General features: G+C 33.3%; 1 protein-coding gene and 1 long non-coding RNA gene across 3 annotated transcripts in view; one reads left to right on the top strand and one right to left on the bottom strand.

Moving 5' to 3' along the window:
• Positions 1-5142: 5142 nt before the first annotated feature.
• LOC120118575 (protein PSK SIMULATOR 3-like) lies at positions 5143-14727 on the bottom strand. Of its 2 annotated transcripts, XM_039138600.1 has the most exons (13): positions 14655-14720; positions 14279-14546; positions 13495-13820; positions 13246-13338; positions 13047-13137; positions 12339-12432; positions 10907-11004; positions 10638-10707; positions 7285-7388; positions 6424-6540; positions 6195-6271; positions 5989-6033; positions 5143-5890 (listed from the first exon to the last, which is right to left on the bottom strand). In XM_039138600.1, the coding sequence occupies exons 2-13, from the start codon at positions 14531-14533 to the stop codon at positions 5392-5394; spliced, it is 1869 nt and encodes a 622-aa protein (XP_038994531.1). In that variant the 5' UTR covers positions 14534-14546; positions 14655-14720; the 3' UTR covers positions 5143-5391. The 2 variants fall into 2 exon arrangements, with proteins under 2 accessions (XP_038994531.1, XP_038994529.1); XM_039138598.1 differs by having other exon boundaries at positions 14279-14727.
• Positions 13376-16423, top strand: part of LOC120118579 — a 29370-nt gene continuing 26322 nt past the window's right edge. The window contains exons 1-2 of the long non-coding RNA XR_005515767.1: positions 13376-13386; positions 14210-14214. This is a non-coding gene — a long non-coding RNA (uncharacterized LOC120118579). The remainder of the gene's footprint in view (positions 13387-14209; positions 14215-16423) is intronic.

The following is a 16423-nucleotide window of genomic DNA, read 5'->3' as shown; positions in this document are numbered from 1 at the left end:
TTCATGTTGTAGATGTTGTCCTCAGAAGAGGATTATTTGAATTTATGCAATTTTGTGTCGACAATTTTGTTGTTGCCCTTTGGTCTTCAAAGATGAGGTTATAACATCTTTGGAGCAATTGAATTATTGTAGTCAAAATCGTTAATATACATTTGAATGTTAACATTCAAACTTGATTACAATCTCAGGCATAACGTCGACCGTGTACTTGAGAAACTACCTTTATTTTCTGAGCATTTTCTATTCGTGTGGGTAAGATGAATGTCATTACAGTTTGCTGACTTTTTGTTGTCTATGATTCCTACATATTTATGTTCGACTGTTTGTGAACAGAATCAAGAAAAATGCAAAACATACGATTCTGTTACCTACTGTAAAGATCTCAATGATGTTTGGAACGCGTGTCCAGATTTTAACGAGCTAAATACACTTTTGGTCGATGATTCAGCGGAAAAAATGATCTATAATCCGGTAAGTTGCATTTATGCAATATGTTTTTCCAGTTGAACAGGTGTTCAAACATTGATTATTTTAACAACTTATGTGTTTATATAGAAATACAATTACATATGGCTTTCAAGGTCGACCAGTTTTGTGATCTGGAAGGGCTTCGTATGGGAACTTAAGTAATCCGCTTTCAACTCGTTCATACGCATTCTACTAATTCCATCTTCAATTGCACGAACAACATCTAAATATGTCTTCTTCTGTTTCAGTGCAATAGCTAGTGAAGCATTCATAGACTCGCACCTTTGTGTTGAGCGAATATTTGCAAAGAAATGACCTGTTAGATATGCTTGTGCCCATAAGTGTCGTGTATTTCCCTTCTCAATCACCCATGGATGCTTTTGGACGTTGAATTCTGAAACAACCGAACGCCATTGAATATCAAATTCCTTGGTTGTCCACCAGGAAGCCATGCATTTTGAGAATGCTGCTGTAAACTTTGGGTCACCAATATTAGCTTGTGCATTGCGAGAAAGATGCCAAGAACATAATATGTGCTTAGCATAAGGGATAACAGATTTGATAGCCCTCTGCATTGCCCTATCCCCATCAGTGACAACTGAAATAGGTGATTTATTCATCATGGCTTCTAAAAAATTCTGTAGCACCCACTCGAAAGATTGAGACGTCTCGTCAGCGATTATGGCGGTGGCAAACACAATTGTGTTATGGTGATGATTGACACCAACAATAGGCATAATTGGTCGACCATACAAATTATCTTTGTACGTTGTGTCGAACGTAATTACATCACCGAAGCATGTGTAATCCGATCTCGATGTAGAATCCGACCATATAAGATTATACAATGCCCCCGATTCGTCTACCGAGTATGTCATAAAAAACTCGGGATCATCATGTTTCTTATAATCAAAGTAGGCAATAAGCGCATTCACATCTCCATCGACGATTTCCTTTGCTTTACCTCTTTGAAGTGCATTGTAGAGGTCTTTATGTGTAAATCCAACATTATGATAGCCCCCTGCCTGCTGCGTTAAATAGTTCATTACTTGTGACGTGCCAACACCGACCTCTTTCAATGTTGTTACCTCATCGATATCAGCCTTACTTACAGCTCTATTAGAACGCATAAATGGTGTCATAGCAGGTGTGCACAATGCATGATTATGTTTCTGATCAGACTTACTTATAACCCACTGATTGTTTGTATTTGTTGCTGTAACTACGACTCTAGCCTTACATCCTGTTCTTGTGACTGGCGTATGAGCACGTTGACGATCAACAGTATTGACTTTTGATACTCGAAACCCTTCTTTGGAACAACAAAATTCTTGTGTCTTCACATTCCCTTCCACGTCAAGCCGTGTTGTTCCCTTACGTGCACTAAACCCATGTTCCCGTGCGAATCCCTTGTAAAAGTACCAAGCTTGATCACGTGAACAGAAGAGCTGACCAACCAATCTGTCAGATTCATCAACATTATGTACTTCATGGCATTCCTCGGTTGGCTTAACATTGTCTACATCAGTATTATCCATGGCAAAAATTTTGTTGTGCAAGTTCAGTGGTCCAGGAGTTGATGGAGATGTAAGCAAAGGTTCATTTTGAACATGTTTCAGTCGTGCTGCTTTCAATAGGATGTGGTATTGGTAGTGGTAGTTAAAGGGTGGGTACAACATTAAATTCGCAGTACATATTTAGGTATGTACAATAACTACAAGTATATATTATCATTAAATTTAGGTATGTACAATAACTACATATTTAGGTATGTACATCTTTTGAGTGGGTTTTAAGATATTAATTTAGTAATTATAGGCGTCTAATGATTTATTTTTTACGTTACGATATATATTATTATTAAATTAAAAACAATAAACATATATATTACATATTTATTATTATCTTTGGTTAATATTGTTAAATTTAAATTCTAAATATTATTTTATAAAATATCAAAACAATCAAATAATTTTTTGTGCAAATGAAATTATTAAATTAATATTGTAGGTGGAAAACATGAAACACTATTAAAAAAATTGAAACATAAATTACATAACTTTAAAAAAAGTATCGATCCTTTTTATAAAAAGTATGGACACTTTCAATATAATAGGTAAAAATATGATGTAATAGGTACGCTTATAATGTAATAGGTAGCGTTTATATAATGTAATAGGTAGTGCTTATATTGTAAAGTATCTATCCTTTTTATAAAAGTGTCCATACTTTTTTCACTGTGGAAAACATTAATTTAAGGTTATCTTTTGAGTGAGTTTTAAGATATTAATTTAGTAAATTAAAAACAATAAACATATATATTACATATTTATTATTATCTTTGGTTAATATTGTTAAATTTAAATTCTAAATATTATTTTATAAAATATCAAAACAATCAAATAATTTTTTGTGCAAATGAAATTATTAAATTAATATTGTAGGTGGAAAACATGAAACACTATTAAAAAAAATTGAAACATAAATTACATAACTTTAAAAAAAGTATCGATCCTTTTTATAAAAAGTATGGACACTTTCAATATAATAGGTAAAAATATGATGTAATAGGTAACACTTATATAATGTAATAGGTAGCGTTTATATAATGTAATATGTAGTGCTTATATTGTAAAGTATCTATCATTTTTATAAAAGTGTCTATACTTTTTTCACCGTGGAAAACATTAATTTAAGGTCATCTATTGAGTGAGTTTTAAGATATCAATTTAGTAATTATATGTATCTAATGATTTATTTTTTATGTTACGGTATATATTATCATTAAATTAAAAACAATAAACATATATATTACATATTTATTATTATCTTTGGTTAATATTGTTAAATTTAAATTCTAAATATTATTTTATAAAATATCAAAACAATCAAATAATTTTTTGTGCAAATGAAATTATTAAATTAATATTGTAGGTGGAAAACATGAAACACTATTAAAAAATTAAAACATAAATTACATAACTTTAAAAAAAGTATCGATCTTTTTTATAAAAAAATATAGACACTTTCAACATATTATAATGTAATAGGTAAATTTACAATGCTATCGGTATAAATATATCGGTTTACTTATAAAATAGGTCAATATAAGCGCTACCTATTACATTATATAAGCGCTACCTAGTATGTTATTGTACTTTATAATATTTCCGGTTAAATAATATAACATAATCGGTCTAAATTTTAACTGATCACTTATTTAACCGATCACATATTATATTAACCGTTTTTTAGACGCCGCACCGCATAACTACCCAGAATAATGGCCATGTGTTCCAGTAAAATAAAACGTATCTGATCCATTTTTAATAATAACGTCTATATGAATTCGAGAGTAGGACAAAATATTAACGCTTATTTTATTATTCCAAAGCATTCTGATTCCATTTCACTATATTTTTATAAAATCAAATTAAATAAATATTATAAATTCTTATAAAAAAAAAAAATTTAAAAGTTATAAATTAAAATTTATGTATAAATTATAATGAAAATATATAATTAAAAAATATAAAAAATAGTTATACAATTAAGAAGAGCATTTTAATGAATATAACATGATAGAGAGAAAAAACACCTAAATTTGATTTAGAAATAGTAATAGAAAATTGTCGTACCTTACCAATTTCTGTTAAATACAACCATATAAAGTCAATGTAGATATGAACTTCACCTGTTTGAGTTTTTTTTAATAATTCCTAATTTTTTTTAATTTTCTCAATGAATAGAAATTTTGTCTCTATAAAATAAAAATAAAATTAACATTAGAATTTATCTTTAAGTTGAATGATTTAGTTAACAATAACATTTTTAAACAATCCAATTAATATATATATATATATATTTTTTAATAATTTATTTTTAATTTTTAGTAATTTATATTTAATTTTTCTATATTTGTATGCTTTAAATTTAAAATTTAAAATAACTTTTTAAAAACATCAAATAAGTCCTTGAACTTAAAAAACCAATTTGACCCTCAAACTCAATTAAAAAAATCAATTTAATTCATTTATCACATCATCAATCTCGCTACAAGCCTATGTGGACCGTCACATCAACATTATAAAATACCACATCAGCATTATAATAGTCAACAACGAAAACCGTCGATTAAAGAACCACTTTAAATTTATTTTTAAGTTTGAGGATCATTTTGGATAAAAAAATACAAGAGCCATTATGAATCTTTTTTTTTTAAAAAAAAGTACAAATACATCATATATCCTTTTGTCTAAAAAAAAATTCTCAATAGCTACCTATTATTTTTTTTAAAAAACACTTTTATCTACCGTCGATTTTAAAATCCGTATGAAGTTAATTACTTTCTTACTACCTTATTATATGACTATTAATATGAAGAGTAGTAGTAGGTTGACGACTAATGGTTAATTTTACACTGATCTAGGATCGATGGTTGATTATTTTCTGAAAGACAAGCGCAAAATGAAACCCCATTGGATGAGGGAAAAGGATGATAATAAACAACACAAGGAGCACCTTTGAAGAAACGAAAGAGGTTATGCTATGTAATACTAATATCTCTACCAAAAAGATAAAAACTTGCCAAATAGTAATAACACTCTGTAGCCTGTACAGGAAGTAAAGCCATTCCAGCAGCAGCACCCTCCTCTTTTCCAATCTCCCGCCTTTAGATTATAAACATGGCATCCAACAGACACTCTTTTACAATAGAAGCCTGAGTAAAAGGGCCGTAATTAGCTCAAGGAAATGTAAAGATTGAAAGGTTCGCCAAAAAGTCTTGGATGCCATTCCGAGTGTGGCACGACCTGAACACCCCTTTTATGCTAGTAACTGCAGAAACAACATTATTTATATGCCAATGCCTCCTCATTACCCGTGTTATCGGTATTCTCTCCTGCACTCTCGTCATCTTACAGATTAGCTGAGACTGTCAACTCTGTCGATAACATCCAATGCTTTCTCTTTGTACATGCCAAAACCAACAATTGGAACCCCCGAAGGAAGCCTTTTCATCAAGACCTTTTCCTTGCTTTCTCTTGGAGGAGATTGTGTGCTCTTGCTCAGGCGATCGTGCCTTCTCAATTTCCTCCTCTCATAGTCAAAATCCAGACTTCTGCTAATCCCCCGGATTCCTACTTTCTTAGTTAAATCCTGCAACAACTTCTCTTCTTCTGGCGTTTGACCGATGGTAGGCTCAGTTTTGGGCTGCTCATTCTTCTGTGCGGGTGTAATTTGGGTTTTGATAGATTTCCCCAAGCCAAGAGCGACACTTGACTTTGATTTGTTGACCAAATAGTGGAGCCATAATAGTTGTTCAAGAATGTAGGTTTCGGTTTTCTCTTTATCAGCATGGTAGAGTGTCTCGATCCGGATCACATCGGCTGGCCCAGCTGAAGGCTTCCTGTTGAGCTCAGAACTTTGTTAAAAAGAAAAAAAGTAAGTTTCTCCTCTTCTATGGCACATATTTTGCTGGTTTCTAATCAAGGGAATAAGGGGAAACCTATAGTTACTCACCCAGTGTTTGCCCATTCCCCAACCCAACCAAAACCATGATGGGCTCTGTGTAAGTGCAATGAAAGAACAAAGATTATTAGAACAGTTAACAAATAAAAATGGTCAAAAAAAAATTAAAACAAACATAAAGAGAAGGACGGAAGCTTCTTATTTGTGAAATAGATTATCATTTTGGATCTTGTGAAAACAAAGGATAACTATCTTACTTGGCAGTGTTAGTGGCTAGTGAAACAAGCCAATGCAACGTCTTCTCCATCTCATCTTTGACTTCTTTAACAGTAAGCTGGAGAATTCCATATGAGCGATAAGAAGGTAAACAAACATAAAAGGATTACTGACAAGAAAGCACTGCTTGGTTGGTAAGAAATATAAAAGAGTTTTTAGAAACAAACTGCATCTTCCCTTCAAAAAAGAAATTGGCAAACCATGGAATACCTCTTCTTTGACATTAAAAGATTGTAATTTTGGGCGTAGAGCTGATTTTATGGAAGGTGGCAAATTCTGGTATAACGTATCCCTTGTATTTGCAGGAATAGAACTTGATCGGGCTACCTGATGAACATAAGGATAATAGGAGGAAGCTTTAAAAACATAAATCTATAGAAGCAAAATCAAGAAGAGTAGATATTTGATTATTTTAAGACAAACTAGATAAAATCAGTGCATCATTTATCATAGGTAAAAGAAAATCTGATTAAACTACTAACGTAATCCCATTGATAACCAAGTCAAGCAGCACATTAGCCAAACTTTGAACGAACCATTCAAGCGACTCAAGGTAAAAAGCAAGCACCAAACCAAGCTCTTAACATATTTTTATTAAATTTTATGCATTTTTTTTATTTACTAAAACTTAGATTAGGAAGAGAACTATTCAATAGGTCACTTAGGATGAGAAATCTTTCCCATACACAGTTTTATCCTTGTGCAATAGCAGGAAAACACGGACACATGCATGCACATTTACACATGTATATGCGGCTATGTAAACATACACATGCATGTTTGTATCTCTCTAACAGCTTAGACAATCTTTCGCCCATGCTTATTTTCCTTTTAATTGTGGCTTGTCTAATTAAGTTTTAATTAAAGATAATATTAGAATGCAATATGCATGACATGTCATATGTAGCAACACATTGGGCGTAGTTCAATCTATGCTGTCAATAACCTTAAAAATATTGTGTTCCATACTCATTTTCAACAAAATTTAAAATATAAAAATAAAATAACTATGGAAGAATCAATGCCAAACAAGAATACATGCAAGAGAAAAATCAGAGAATACAAACTCACAAGAGTATCAATTTGCATAATTATATTTGCATAGTGCAAAGCAAGGCCTGCAGGTCCCAATCTTTGACGACTGCTCAGAGATCCTTCGGCTGATATCTGATACTCTATAAAATTCCAATGAAGGGAAAAAATTCATTGGAACATCTATATTTATATTTAATTAATGAACAGTTTTTTGCTCAAGACACAAAATAGGCCCTTGCTCAAGTGAATTTTTAGACAGTAATTAAATATGCAGGAAGAAGAAAATTGTATGTATCATAAGTATCTAAATTTGTTAGCAAAAAATTAAATATTAAACAGTTTAATCCATTACATGGCCTAATCTGTTCCCGAGACCAAGCATTATCATAACTATTAAGTGGTTGTTTCCTATGATATAGCAAGCGTTGTTATTCAGAACAATTAAACATAAAAAACAATATACATCATAACATGAACAATTAAAAGTTGAACAGTTCACTACATGGCCCAACTGTTCTCATATCCATTTAACTATTGGATTTCCTTTGACCTATAACCAAGTGCTTTTAGGTTGAATGCTTAACAGTAACCTGTCATAAAAAATTCCAAGTTCTGTTTACTTCCTTCTTTACAAAGAGTTGTGCAACAAGTATATTTCTCAACTTTTTATACATGAAAATAGCCAGGTTTTTAGTTGGCATGCTCTTTGGGAACCTATTCCCTAGAAAGAAAGATGCGCCTATGCCCAAAAGATGAGCACCTCACTATGGTGTTTTGCTTAATTTGCACTGCAATTTGTAGCCTTGACAACACTGAATTAGTCAGTATCAATCATGCTCCAGCATAACTTAAATATTTTTTTTTTTGATAGAAGTTGGAGGTCTCATTAAAAACTCCTTTCGTATTCGTTCACATACTAAAAGTATGTTAACGAACATTGGAAGGAAGAAAAGAGTACCTCAGATTTTATTAATATAATACCCGGTACAAAAGACACCACGGAATATCCTCTCATGGTGATGTACACCATTACAACAAAAACCTTAACCTCATAAAACCTCATCCAAAGCCACAGTCAAATCACCTTACTACTAATTACACCACCAACAGTAGTAATAAAAACAACGCGACAGAACATAATACAAAATGAAAGCAACACCTACAACCATATAGACTAAAATAAAACCACAAATGAAGAGACGAGATCTAATGAGACTTGTATTCTTCAGGAGCCCAAGAGTTTGGTTTGAATGAAGGTTCTATCTCATGCACCATGACCTTGAAGAAATTGTCACCAACCTTCAATTCAACCATCGAATCAATTCTCGCATCAGCCTTTGTTAGGACTTGAATTTTAGCCCGATCAAAGGATGATGGAGATTGACAACTTTCGTTGATAGCCAATAAAAGACCTCACTTATCAGCAATGTTCTTGAAAGTATTCCAATTCCATGCGTGAAAAGGAACACCCTCGCAAACTAGCCATACTCGACGACACTCCATTACCAAACTCTCTGACCAAGCTTCGACTATGGAGAACCACTCTGCGAGAATCTTTGATTTGTCGTTCTTTACACTTCTCAATGAAGCATTGTCTTCGAAAATCATTAAAATCGCATTACCAGCAGCTCTCATTAATGTGAAGCCAGTGAGACCCTTCGATTGCATTTGTCTAGCGAGATGACCAATTTTAACAAAGTCCTTGCACCACCCCACTAGACAATTGCTCAACACCTGGAGTTTTTCTTCATCTATAACACCTTCAACTTTATAATGATTCTTACTCGAAACATCTTCCATCCCAGACTTGCGAAGAATACTTGTCGATGACTTTCTCCAATATGAATGACGAGGTTTGAATTTAGCGAAAGAAACACCAATTTTGCTGCCGTCGATACGAGAGCCATTCATTTTAGAGATCGTTCTCCTTGCTTCTTCGAATGATGCGAAGCGAATAAAACCAAAACGAACTCCTTTTGAATTCCTTTTATTTGGAATAAAAGCATCAAGTACCCAGCCATGAGAGCAAAATAAAGATCCAAACCTCTTCCAATGGATCTTCTCTAGTAAATTATCAATAAATAACGTGAAGCATCCAGACTTGTCATTGATGCAATCCTTTGTGGTGGACTCCCCGGATCCATCTTGGACAGCAACTGCGGTAGACTTTTCAACATAACACCCAGATTTATCATGCACATGAATACTTGGAGGCGCTCCAGGAGCTGGATTTGGCACAGGCAAAACCGGAGGAACAGGATGACAGCTATAAATGTCCACTGCAACAGAATCAGTACCCATTCCTTTTTTAACAACCAGATTTTTCTTTGCCATCTCAATGTACAAAAGAGACTTCAACTTGTCATCAAAAACCATCTCCTGAAGGGTATCTTTGGCAGCAACAGCAAATTTTGCAGTAGAGAATAGAGCGAAACCCTTGGGCTCTTTTCCCTTGAAGCTCACTTGCGAGGCTTCAAAACCTGGAAGCCATCTCAGCAAGTTTTGCAGCTCTCTCTCTTTGACATCTGTAGGCAGACCCGAAATGAAGATGGTACGAACCTTTTCATGATGAGAATGATGATTAGGCGAAGAAGGCGAGGCTGCAGAGGACGGAGGAGCTATGACCGGAGGTCTCTTTTGGTTACACGGGAGGATTCCTTCACCCGACATTAGAGGAAATCTAAGTGACTTAACGTAAAATCCCCGTCGCGCGCCTGGCGATGGAGAATGTTTGACTGGCCGACGAAGAAGAGAATGATGGTAGGGATAAAGAGAGTCGGACAGGAAGGTCCTGAGCCTTCGAAAAGGAGGAACAACGTAAACTTCCTTCTACCAAACCCTCAAACTTAAACGGGATCGTGAAAATCAGATACTGCCTTCAACAAAACTCTCAGACGTGGATTAGATCGGGGGAATCGCTTAGCAGAACCTTGGCTTGTTCTGATAAGTCGAACCGGTCAAAGGCAGACTCACGGGGAATGGCAGCAAGACTGAACGCCAAGACAGAAAAGGAAAAGATCGCAAGTGAAAGACGAGCCCGAAGGTCATACGATGAACTGACTACGGCCGACGGCAAAAACGGTAAATAACGGCGATCAGATCTGCGCCGAAAGAAAGACTTTCTCGAATATCCAAACTCAAAAAAGAAAACAGAGTGAGGAGACGATCTTCCTGATGAAAAATGGCGGCGAACGGATGACGGAAAGTGGCGGCGGACGGCGGATGTCGGACGGCAGACGGTGGACGGTGGACGGCGGATGTCGGACGACAGACGGCGGCCGGAGGAAAATGATGAAAGACGTGGGCGAGCGGCGATGGAAAAAGATGAGATGAAATGATGGATGAAAAATAAAAGACGCCTTGAAAAATATTAATGAATGCGCACATACCATTACTACCAAAGGCATAGTGGATCTCCAAGATCAAGTAATGAACAATATCCACAAGTTTCTCCATGACCTGCAACCAAAAATGATAGGTTGAACAAGTATCAACATCACATTTTGCTCGACATTAACATTTCATGAAACTAACTTATTAGCCAATAGTGTTTTCTAATTTTCTAATGGGAAAAAGTATTAGTTAAAGAAAGAAGGATATATGCGAAAAGTGTCATCATGAGAAAATAAAGGTTAAAAGAAAAAGTAATCTGCAATACCTCTTCCAAACTTTTGGACCAAAGTGACTTTTTCTTTAAATTTCTAACGTGCTTTCTTTGGCTTTTTAGATCAGCCCTCAGGATAGCGAGGCTATCACCTGCATATTAAAGAAAAATGATACAAACTGGATATTTAATAGTTTGCAGATAAATAACTCCAATCCTGTTCAAGCTTCTCCCAAATTCTACAAGACTTTTATTTATGAATTTATTTTGAGCGGAAGGGGTGAATATAGGTGAAAATAAAGACATAAAAGGAGATATAACCATGCAAAAGAGTTAAGTGCAGCATTGAAAATTAAGGCATTAGCATTAATTACGAAAAAATCAAAATAACCTAAGAATAAAAGTGATTCATATTTTCATTTTAAAAAAACAATTTAAAGAAATATGCACCATTTCCCATCTCTAATGCAAGCCTTGAACCTGGCATTAATATGCTACTCTAAAGAAATGAAGCATGTGGATTAATAATTCTTGCTACATAAAAACTTTCAAATACAAAGAGCAATATATTCCTACAAATAAGTTAGAGATCAACTATTTCATTCATCTATCTTTCTCAATGTTTCCTCATATTTCTTATGTCAGTTCTCACACCTGAGAAGTCCCAAAAACAAAGGAAACTAGCTTTTAGGGGAATAAAATGAAGAGCAAAGAAAAACATGATTGACCCGCCTACTTCTACGGACACGTAGCCTTCTTCAATCATGCCCAAGATTGTGTCAAATCAGTAGAAACTCCTTTATTTCTGATAAGTCCTATCTAAAAGACAAAAACATCATTCTCTTAGCTTGTACTCAATTTATGAATGGGAATGGCTATCTTTCTATTTGCCTTTCCACATCATTGTTATGCTAATTCTCACATCTGAGAAGTCCCAAGAACAAAGGAATCAAGCTTGGAGGGGAATAATGAAAGAGCATACAAAACCGGGGTTAACCCAGCTTCAACTTGTAGTGACATGTAGCCTTTTTGTCCAAAATTGTGCCACATAAATAAGGGAACTCCTTTATTTTTGACAACTCCTATCCAAAGACTAAAATACCACTCTTCGCTTGTTCTCAATTTATGAATGCCTGTATCTTTTAATTGCCTTTTCTTCTATAACCACAAACTCATTCCAACATGTTTATTTTAGAAGCATTCATCTTATGCATAATTACACAAGGCATATCATCTTTCATGGTAATTTTACAAAAATCTCCAACAAGGAAGCTCTTATGATCAATACTATCCCTATAAAACTATTTTATATTATTCATATTTGATTATTTTCTAATTCTATGAACAACTTGATAATGTGGTCTTGCAATTAACTGAATTCAGATCTTGATCGTCAATGGGTTAGGTTACAACTAAAGCAACATCTTAAATCAAGAGCGACTTAAAGAAATTATATACAAGCATCCAAAGGAGATGTAGAAGTCACCTTTCTGAGTGCCAGAAGAATTATCTTCCTCTTGACGCTTACGCAAGTAATCTTGCTCAAATTTGTCCAGAATCTGCCATTCCTGGTATAGTTCCTGCAGTGCAAAAAAGCAATTCTGTTTATCCTCCTTATAGTTTCCAATCTATTTAAATACTGAAGTCCAAAACCATAATACATTGCACGAAGAACATTGAACAAAAAGTGCCTATGATATGTTGCCTCCTAGTACACCATGGTTAACAGTTAAACATGTAATGCAGATCTTGTTCAAGGAAATAAAAGATTAAACACAATGGATAACCTAAAATAAGGAGATTATTTGATGTTGAGGTTATTAATATATAATAGGTTAGAATGATTGGCATTAAGTCTCTTATTTTTTTTTTCAAACTGCTTGTGAACTAGGGAATGGAGCATTTTATTTGTTTGAGTTTTTCAGCAATTAAGAGTTGTATTTTTGGCAAATTCCAAATTTTCTGTAATCAGAATAATTTAAATATGTTTAAATGCGTTTTTCATGTCAGGTTATAGGTAAACCTTTGCAGTTGTTTGGAAGTCAGGTTTTGAAGTTCCCGAGGAAACTCAACTCCTTACAAGAATATGATAGTTTGAACTCTTTGAATATAAAAGAAAAACAATAAACTAAATAGAAATATAAATTTATACATGCTATACTGATACTCGGTGACATGTAATCATAAAACTTACAGCTGTATATTGAACTGAAATCATCAATTGCTCAATCACTAATTCTGCTTCTTCCTTCAATTGTTTCTGAGGTGAAAGTTCTCTGCTGATTCTGGAAAATGAAAAACAAATGCATTCACTCAAAACAAAGCACATCAGCACATCAGTACATCAGCACATTGAAAACAATATTCACTGAACTAATATATAGCATCCATACTTCTCAAAATAACGTTCCAAGCTATGCCACTGACGATCCTTTGAACGGTTTCCAAAACGAATTACTTCTCCCGAAAAAATTTTCAATTCTTCCCTGCAAATATAGAGTTAAACAGATTCTTAACAACAAAATTAAGCATGAGTTCATAGGTTCTTAAGAAGACCATTCTTAAACAAACTAAAAGGATGGACACAAAAAGGAAACAAGGTGAGTTGAAAGAATTTTCATGGGTAGTTGATAGCATTATACCTTTTGTCAGCTGCAACGATCCTTAAGAGTTCATCCATATCTTTAGATACTAAATTTTGAACACCACTGGTGAGCAGCACCACCTCTTTTAAATGTCTTATGTTTCTTCTAGAAAGGGATTGCATAAGATTTGAACCCTTAACAATAGTGTTTGCAATCTCAAAGGCTAATATTGAAAGTTCATTGCCTTTAGTTGCTACTCCAGAAGCAAATCCGGCATTAGGATTTAAACTTGTCATGCTACTCCCTAGAGTATCCAATACCTCCACTGCTTTTCCTAGTCCGACTGATCCAGCTTTGCCTAAACGGGAACTTACCTCTGAAACCTGCAATGTTAAGGGCATGATAATTTATTAGGTTTCTAATGAAATTACCATCAATGCCTACAATATTTAGGATAAATATGAATTGGCTATGGTTCAGTAGAGTTTCTTAAAGGAAAAGCGAAATCAAAGCTGATGTACGAATGGAGTTTATTAAATTGACCATATATCCAAAATATAAAAACCAATATAGTAATTGAAACTCTTGCTTAATCCATCGTCAACAAACGACTGAGCTTTGTGCACAAATACTCATTTCAATTGAACTTTTTAATGGGATTTATCCGCTCATATATATTAATATTGATTTCCATATTTAGTTTTCATTCGACTATGTTCTGTCGGAAATGGAAACATCACCTAAAGAATTAACAACGTAAATATGGCGGCAGCCGAGGTTGAGCTAATTTAAAATGAAGTTAAAAGGAGAAATTTATGAAAGGGAGGAATTTGAATTTTACCTTGGCAACAGCAGCCTGGGTGGACCTAACTGATCTAGATTTCTGGGACATGTCCGTTGTAAAACGAGGAATCCCATCGTAGAAATCATCAGCAGATTCTTCGATTCTCTTCTCAGCGATTTCACTCGCTTGGGGTGGATTCATCAAGACGTTTACAGGAATATCCTTGCTCTGATAATGGTTGAGATTACCACCGCCATAGCCATTCCCAACCCCATCATCTTTGACGCCGCTCCTCGAGCAAATCCCGCCCATTGTTCAGCTCCTCCTGATTAATATTATTATTCCACCCCAACAATAAAACTATACCCAGAAAAGAAGAATTAAAAAGAAATGAGAGAGAGAGAAGAAGAAGAAGAAGAAGGAGTTATCTTACGGGCATATACCCAACCAAAGAAGAACCTATGAGAAAGAGTATAACTTTTCAAAGAAGGAAGTGAAAGTCCACCCGATGCCATCCCGCGTCGAGTAACTTATGTATTTTATACTTTAAAATAATAGGGGAAAGAAGATTGTAATGTCTCTTTTCTCCACTGTTTGTACATCATAACATCAACGCAAAGCAAGCAGGTGGCAGGTTGGACAAGGCAGGACGTAAATTGGGCGAATTGGTCAAAATGCCAAACTCTCTCGCTTTTCTTCTCCAAACATTTTCTACGTTGACTCACGGTCACCGTTTTGTTACAAGTAGATGGCCTTTCCATTAGATTCCAGTGGGATTAGTTGAATAGTTGGTTTATTTTAATGGGTAAAATACACATTTAGCACCTAAACTATTATTTTTATTCTGTTTTAATACTTAAACTTTAATATTTTTAAAAACTATAGGGTGTTTGGCAAACAGCTGATAGTTGGTAGCTGGGATTAGTTTGACCAATTGATTTGATTAATTGGTTTGACCAACTAATTTAATTAATTGTTTATATAGAAGTGTTTGGTAAAATTTAACTGATAGTTGATATGGGTAAAATGACAAATAAGAGTATGATACATTTAGTTGTTAAGTATATATATGTTTTATAATATTTTAGTCTTTACTGGGTGAAATTATTCGGATAAAATGCTTCTGACAATGAATTAAAAATTCCTTAAGAAAATTAGTGAATATTTTTGAATTTTTTGAATATATTTTTTTAAATTTAATATTTATAAATATTAACATTGTGAAATTGATACATGCTATTAACTGTATATAAAATATTGACACTACATTTATTTACTTTAATGTTTTGTTATATTTTCTTAATTAAGATATATTTGAGAATCTACAACTAAAAAATATAATAATAAAATAAAATTTCAGCTTAAATATATTATGATGAAGGTTATTTTATTATATTAGGTTTTATGGTAAAGAGATAATTATGAGGAAAAAATAAGATCAAATATTTCATTTAACATCTTATTTTGCAATCAGTTCTTCCAAATCCAAACTGTTGGATTTTCAACTTATTTTGCACAATAAACTCTTTCAAAAAAGTGTTTACCAAACGCTAAAAATGGAAGGTTTGACTATCAATCAGTTATTTATGCTCAAATAAGCTAAAAGCTTTTAAAAAAAAATGGTTGTCAAACATCCCTATACCTAACATTTTGTTTAGATTTCATTTTGATACATTGCCGTTAAAAATTTAACATTGATGTTGACGTTTTACTATAAGATAATACCAATCATCATTGAAAATGTAAAACATATCACATTAGTAGTTTTATTAATATTTTAATAGTGGGTACCAAATTGAAATTTAAACTAAATATTAAGTGTAGTTTTGAAAAAAATAAAGTTTTGATATAAAAATTATACAAATTAAAGTTTAGAGTTTATCATATTTTAATGTTTTTTTGGGATAAATTATGCATTTAGTCACTCAACTATCACTTTGATTTTATTTTAGTCACCTAACTATTTTTTTACAAAATCATCACTATTATATGTTTATGTTTCATTTTAGTCATTCACTGTGGCATGACATTTTCATTTTGATCACCATTTTTTGAATTTTCTCAATCAGGTCACCCGACTATTTAAATGTATTCAATTAAACCACAACGGTTAACGTTTTAAAGAAAATGTTGTTGTGACAGTTAATAAAATTAGTATAATTACACATTTGATCCTCAATATTTATACATTATATCACTTTA

Source organism: Hibiscus syriacus, unplaced genomic scaffold, assembly GCF_006381635.1.
Source record: "Hibiscus syriacus cultivar Baekdansim isolate YM2019G1 unplaced genomic scaffold, ASM638163v2 tig00110328_pilon, whole genome shotgun sequence".
Lineage (NCBI taxonomy): Eukaryota > Viridiplantae > Streptophyta > Magnoliopsida > Malvales > Malvaceae > Hibiscus > Hibiscus syriacus.
This window is presented reverse-complemented; position numbering and strand designations above follow the sequence as displayed.

Excerpts from the sequence above, each read along its gene's own strand:
- LOC120118575 (XM_039138598.1), bottom strand. The coding sequence starts at position 14,533 with ATGGGCGGGATTTGCTCGAGGAGCGGCGTCAAAGATGATGGGGTTGGG. Across the intron at positions 12,433-13,046 it reads TTTCAGTTCAATATACAGCT|GAACTATACCAGGAATGGCA; the intron begins GTAAGTTTTATG and ends TTTGCACTGCAG. Across the intron at positions 5,891-5,988 it reads GGGGAATGGGCAAACACTGG|TTCTGAGCTCAACAGGAAGC; the intron begins GTGAGTAACTAT and ends TTTTTAACAAAG.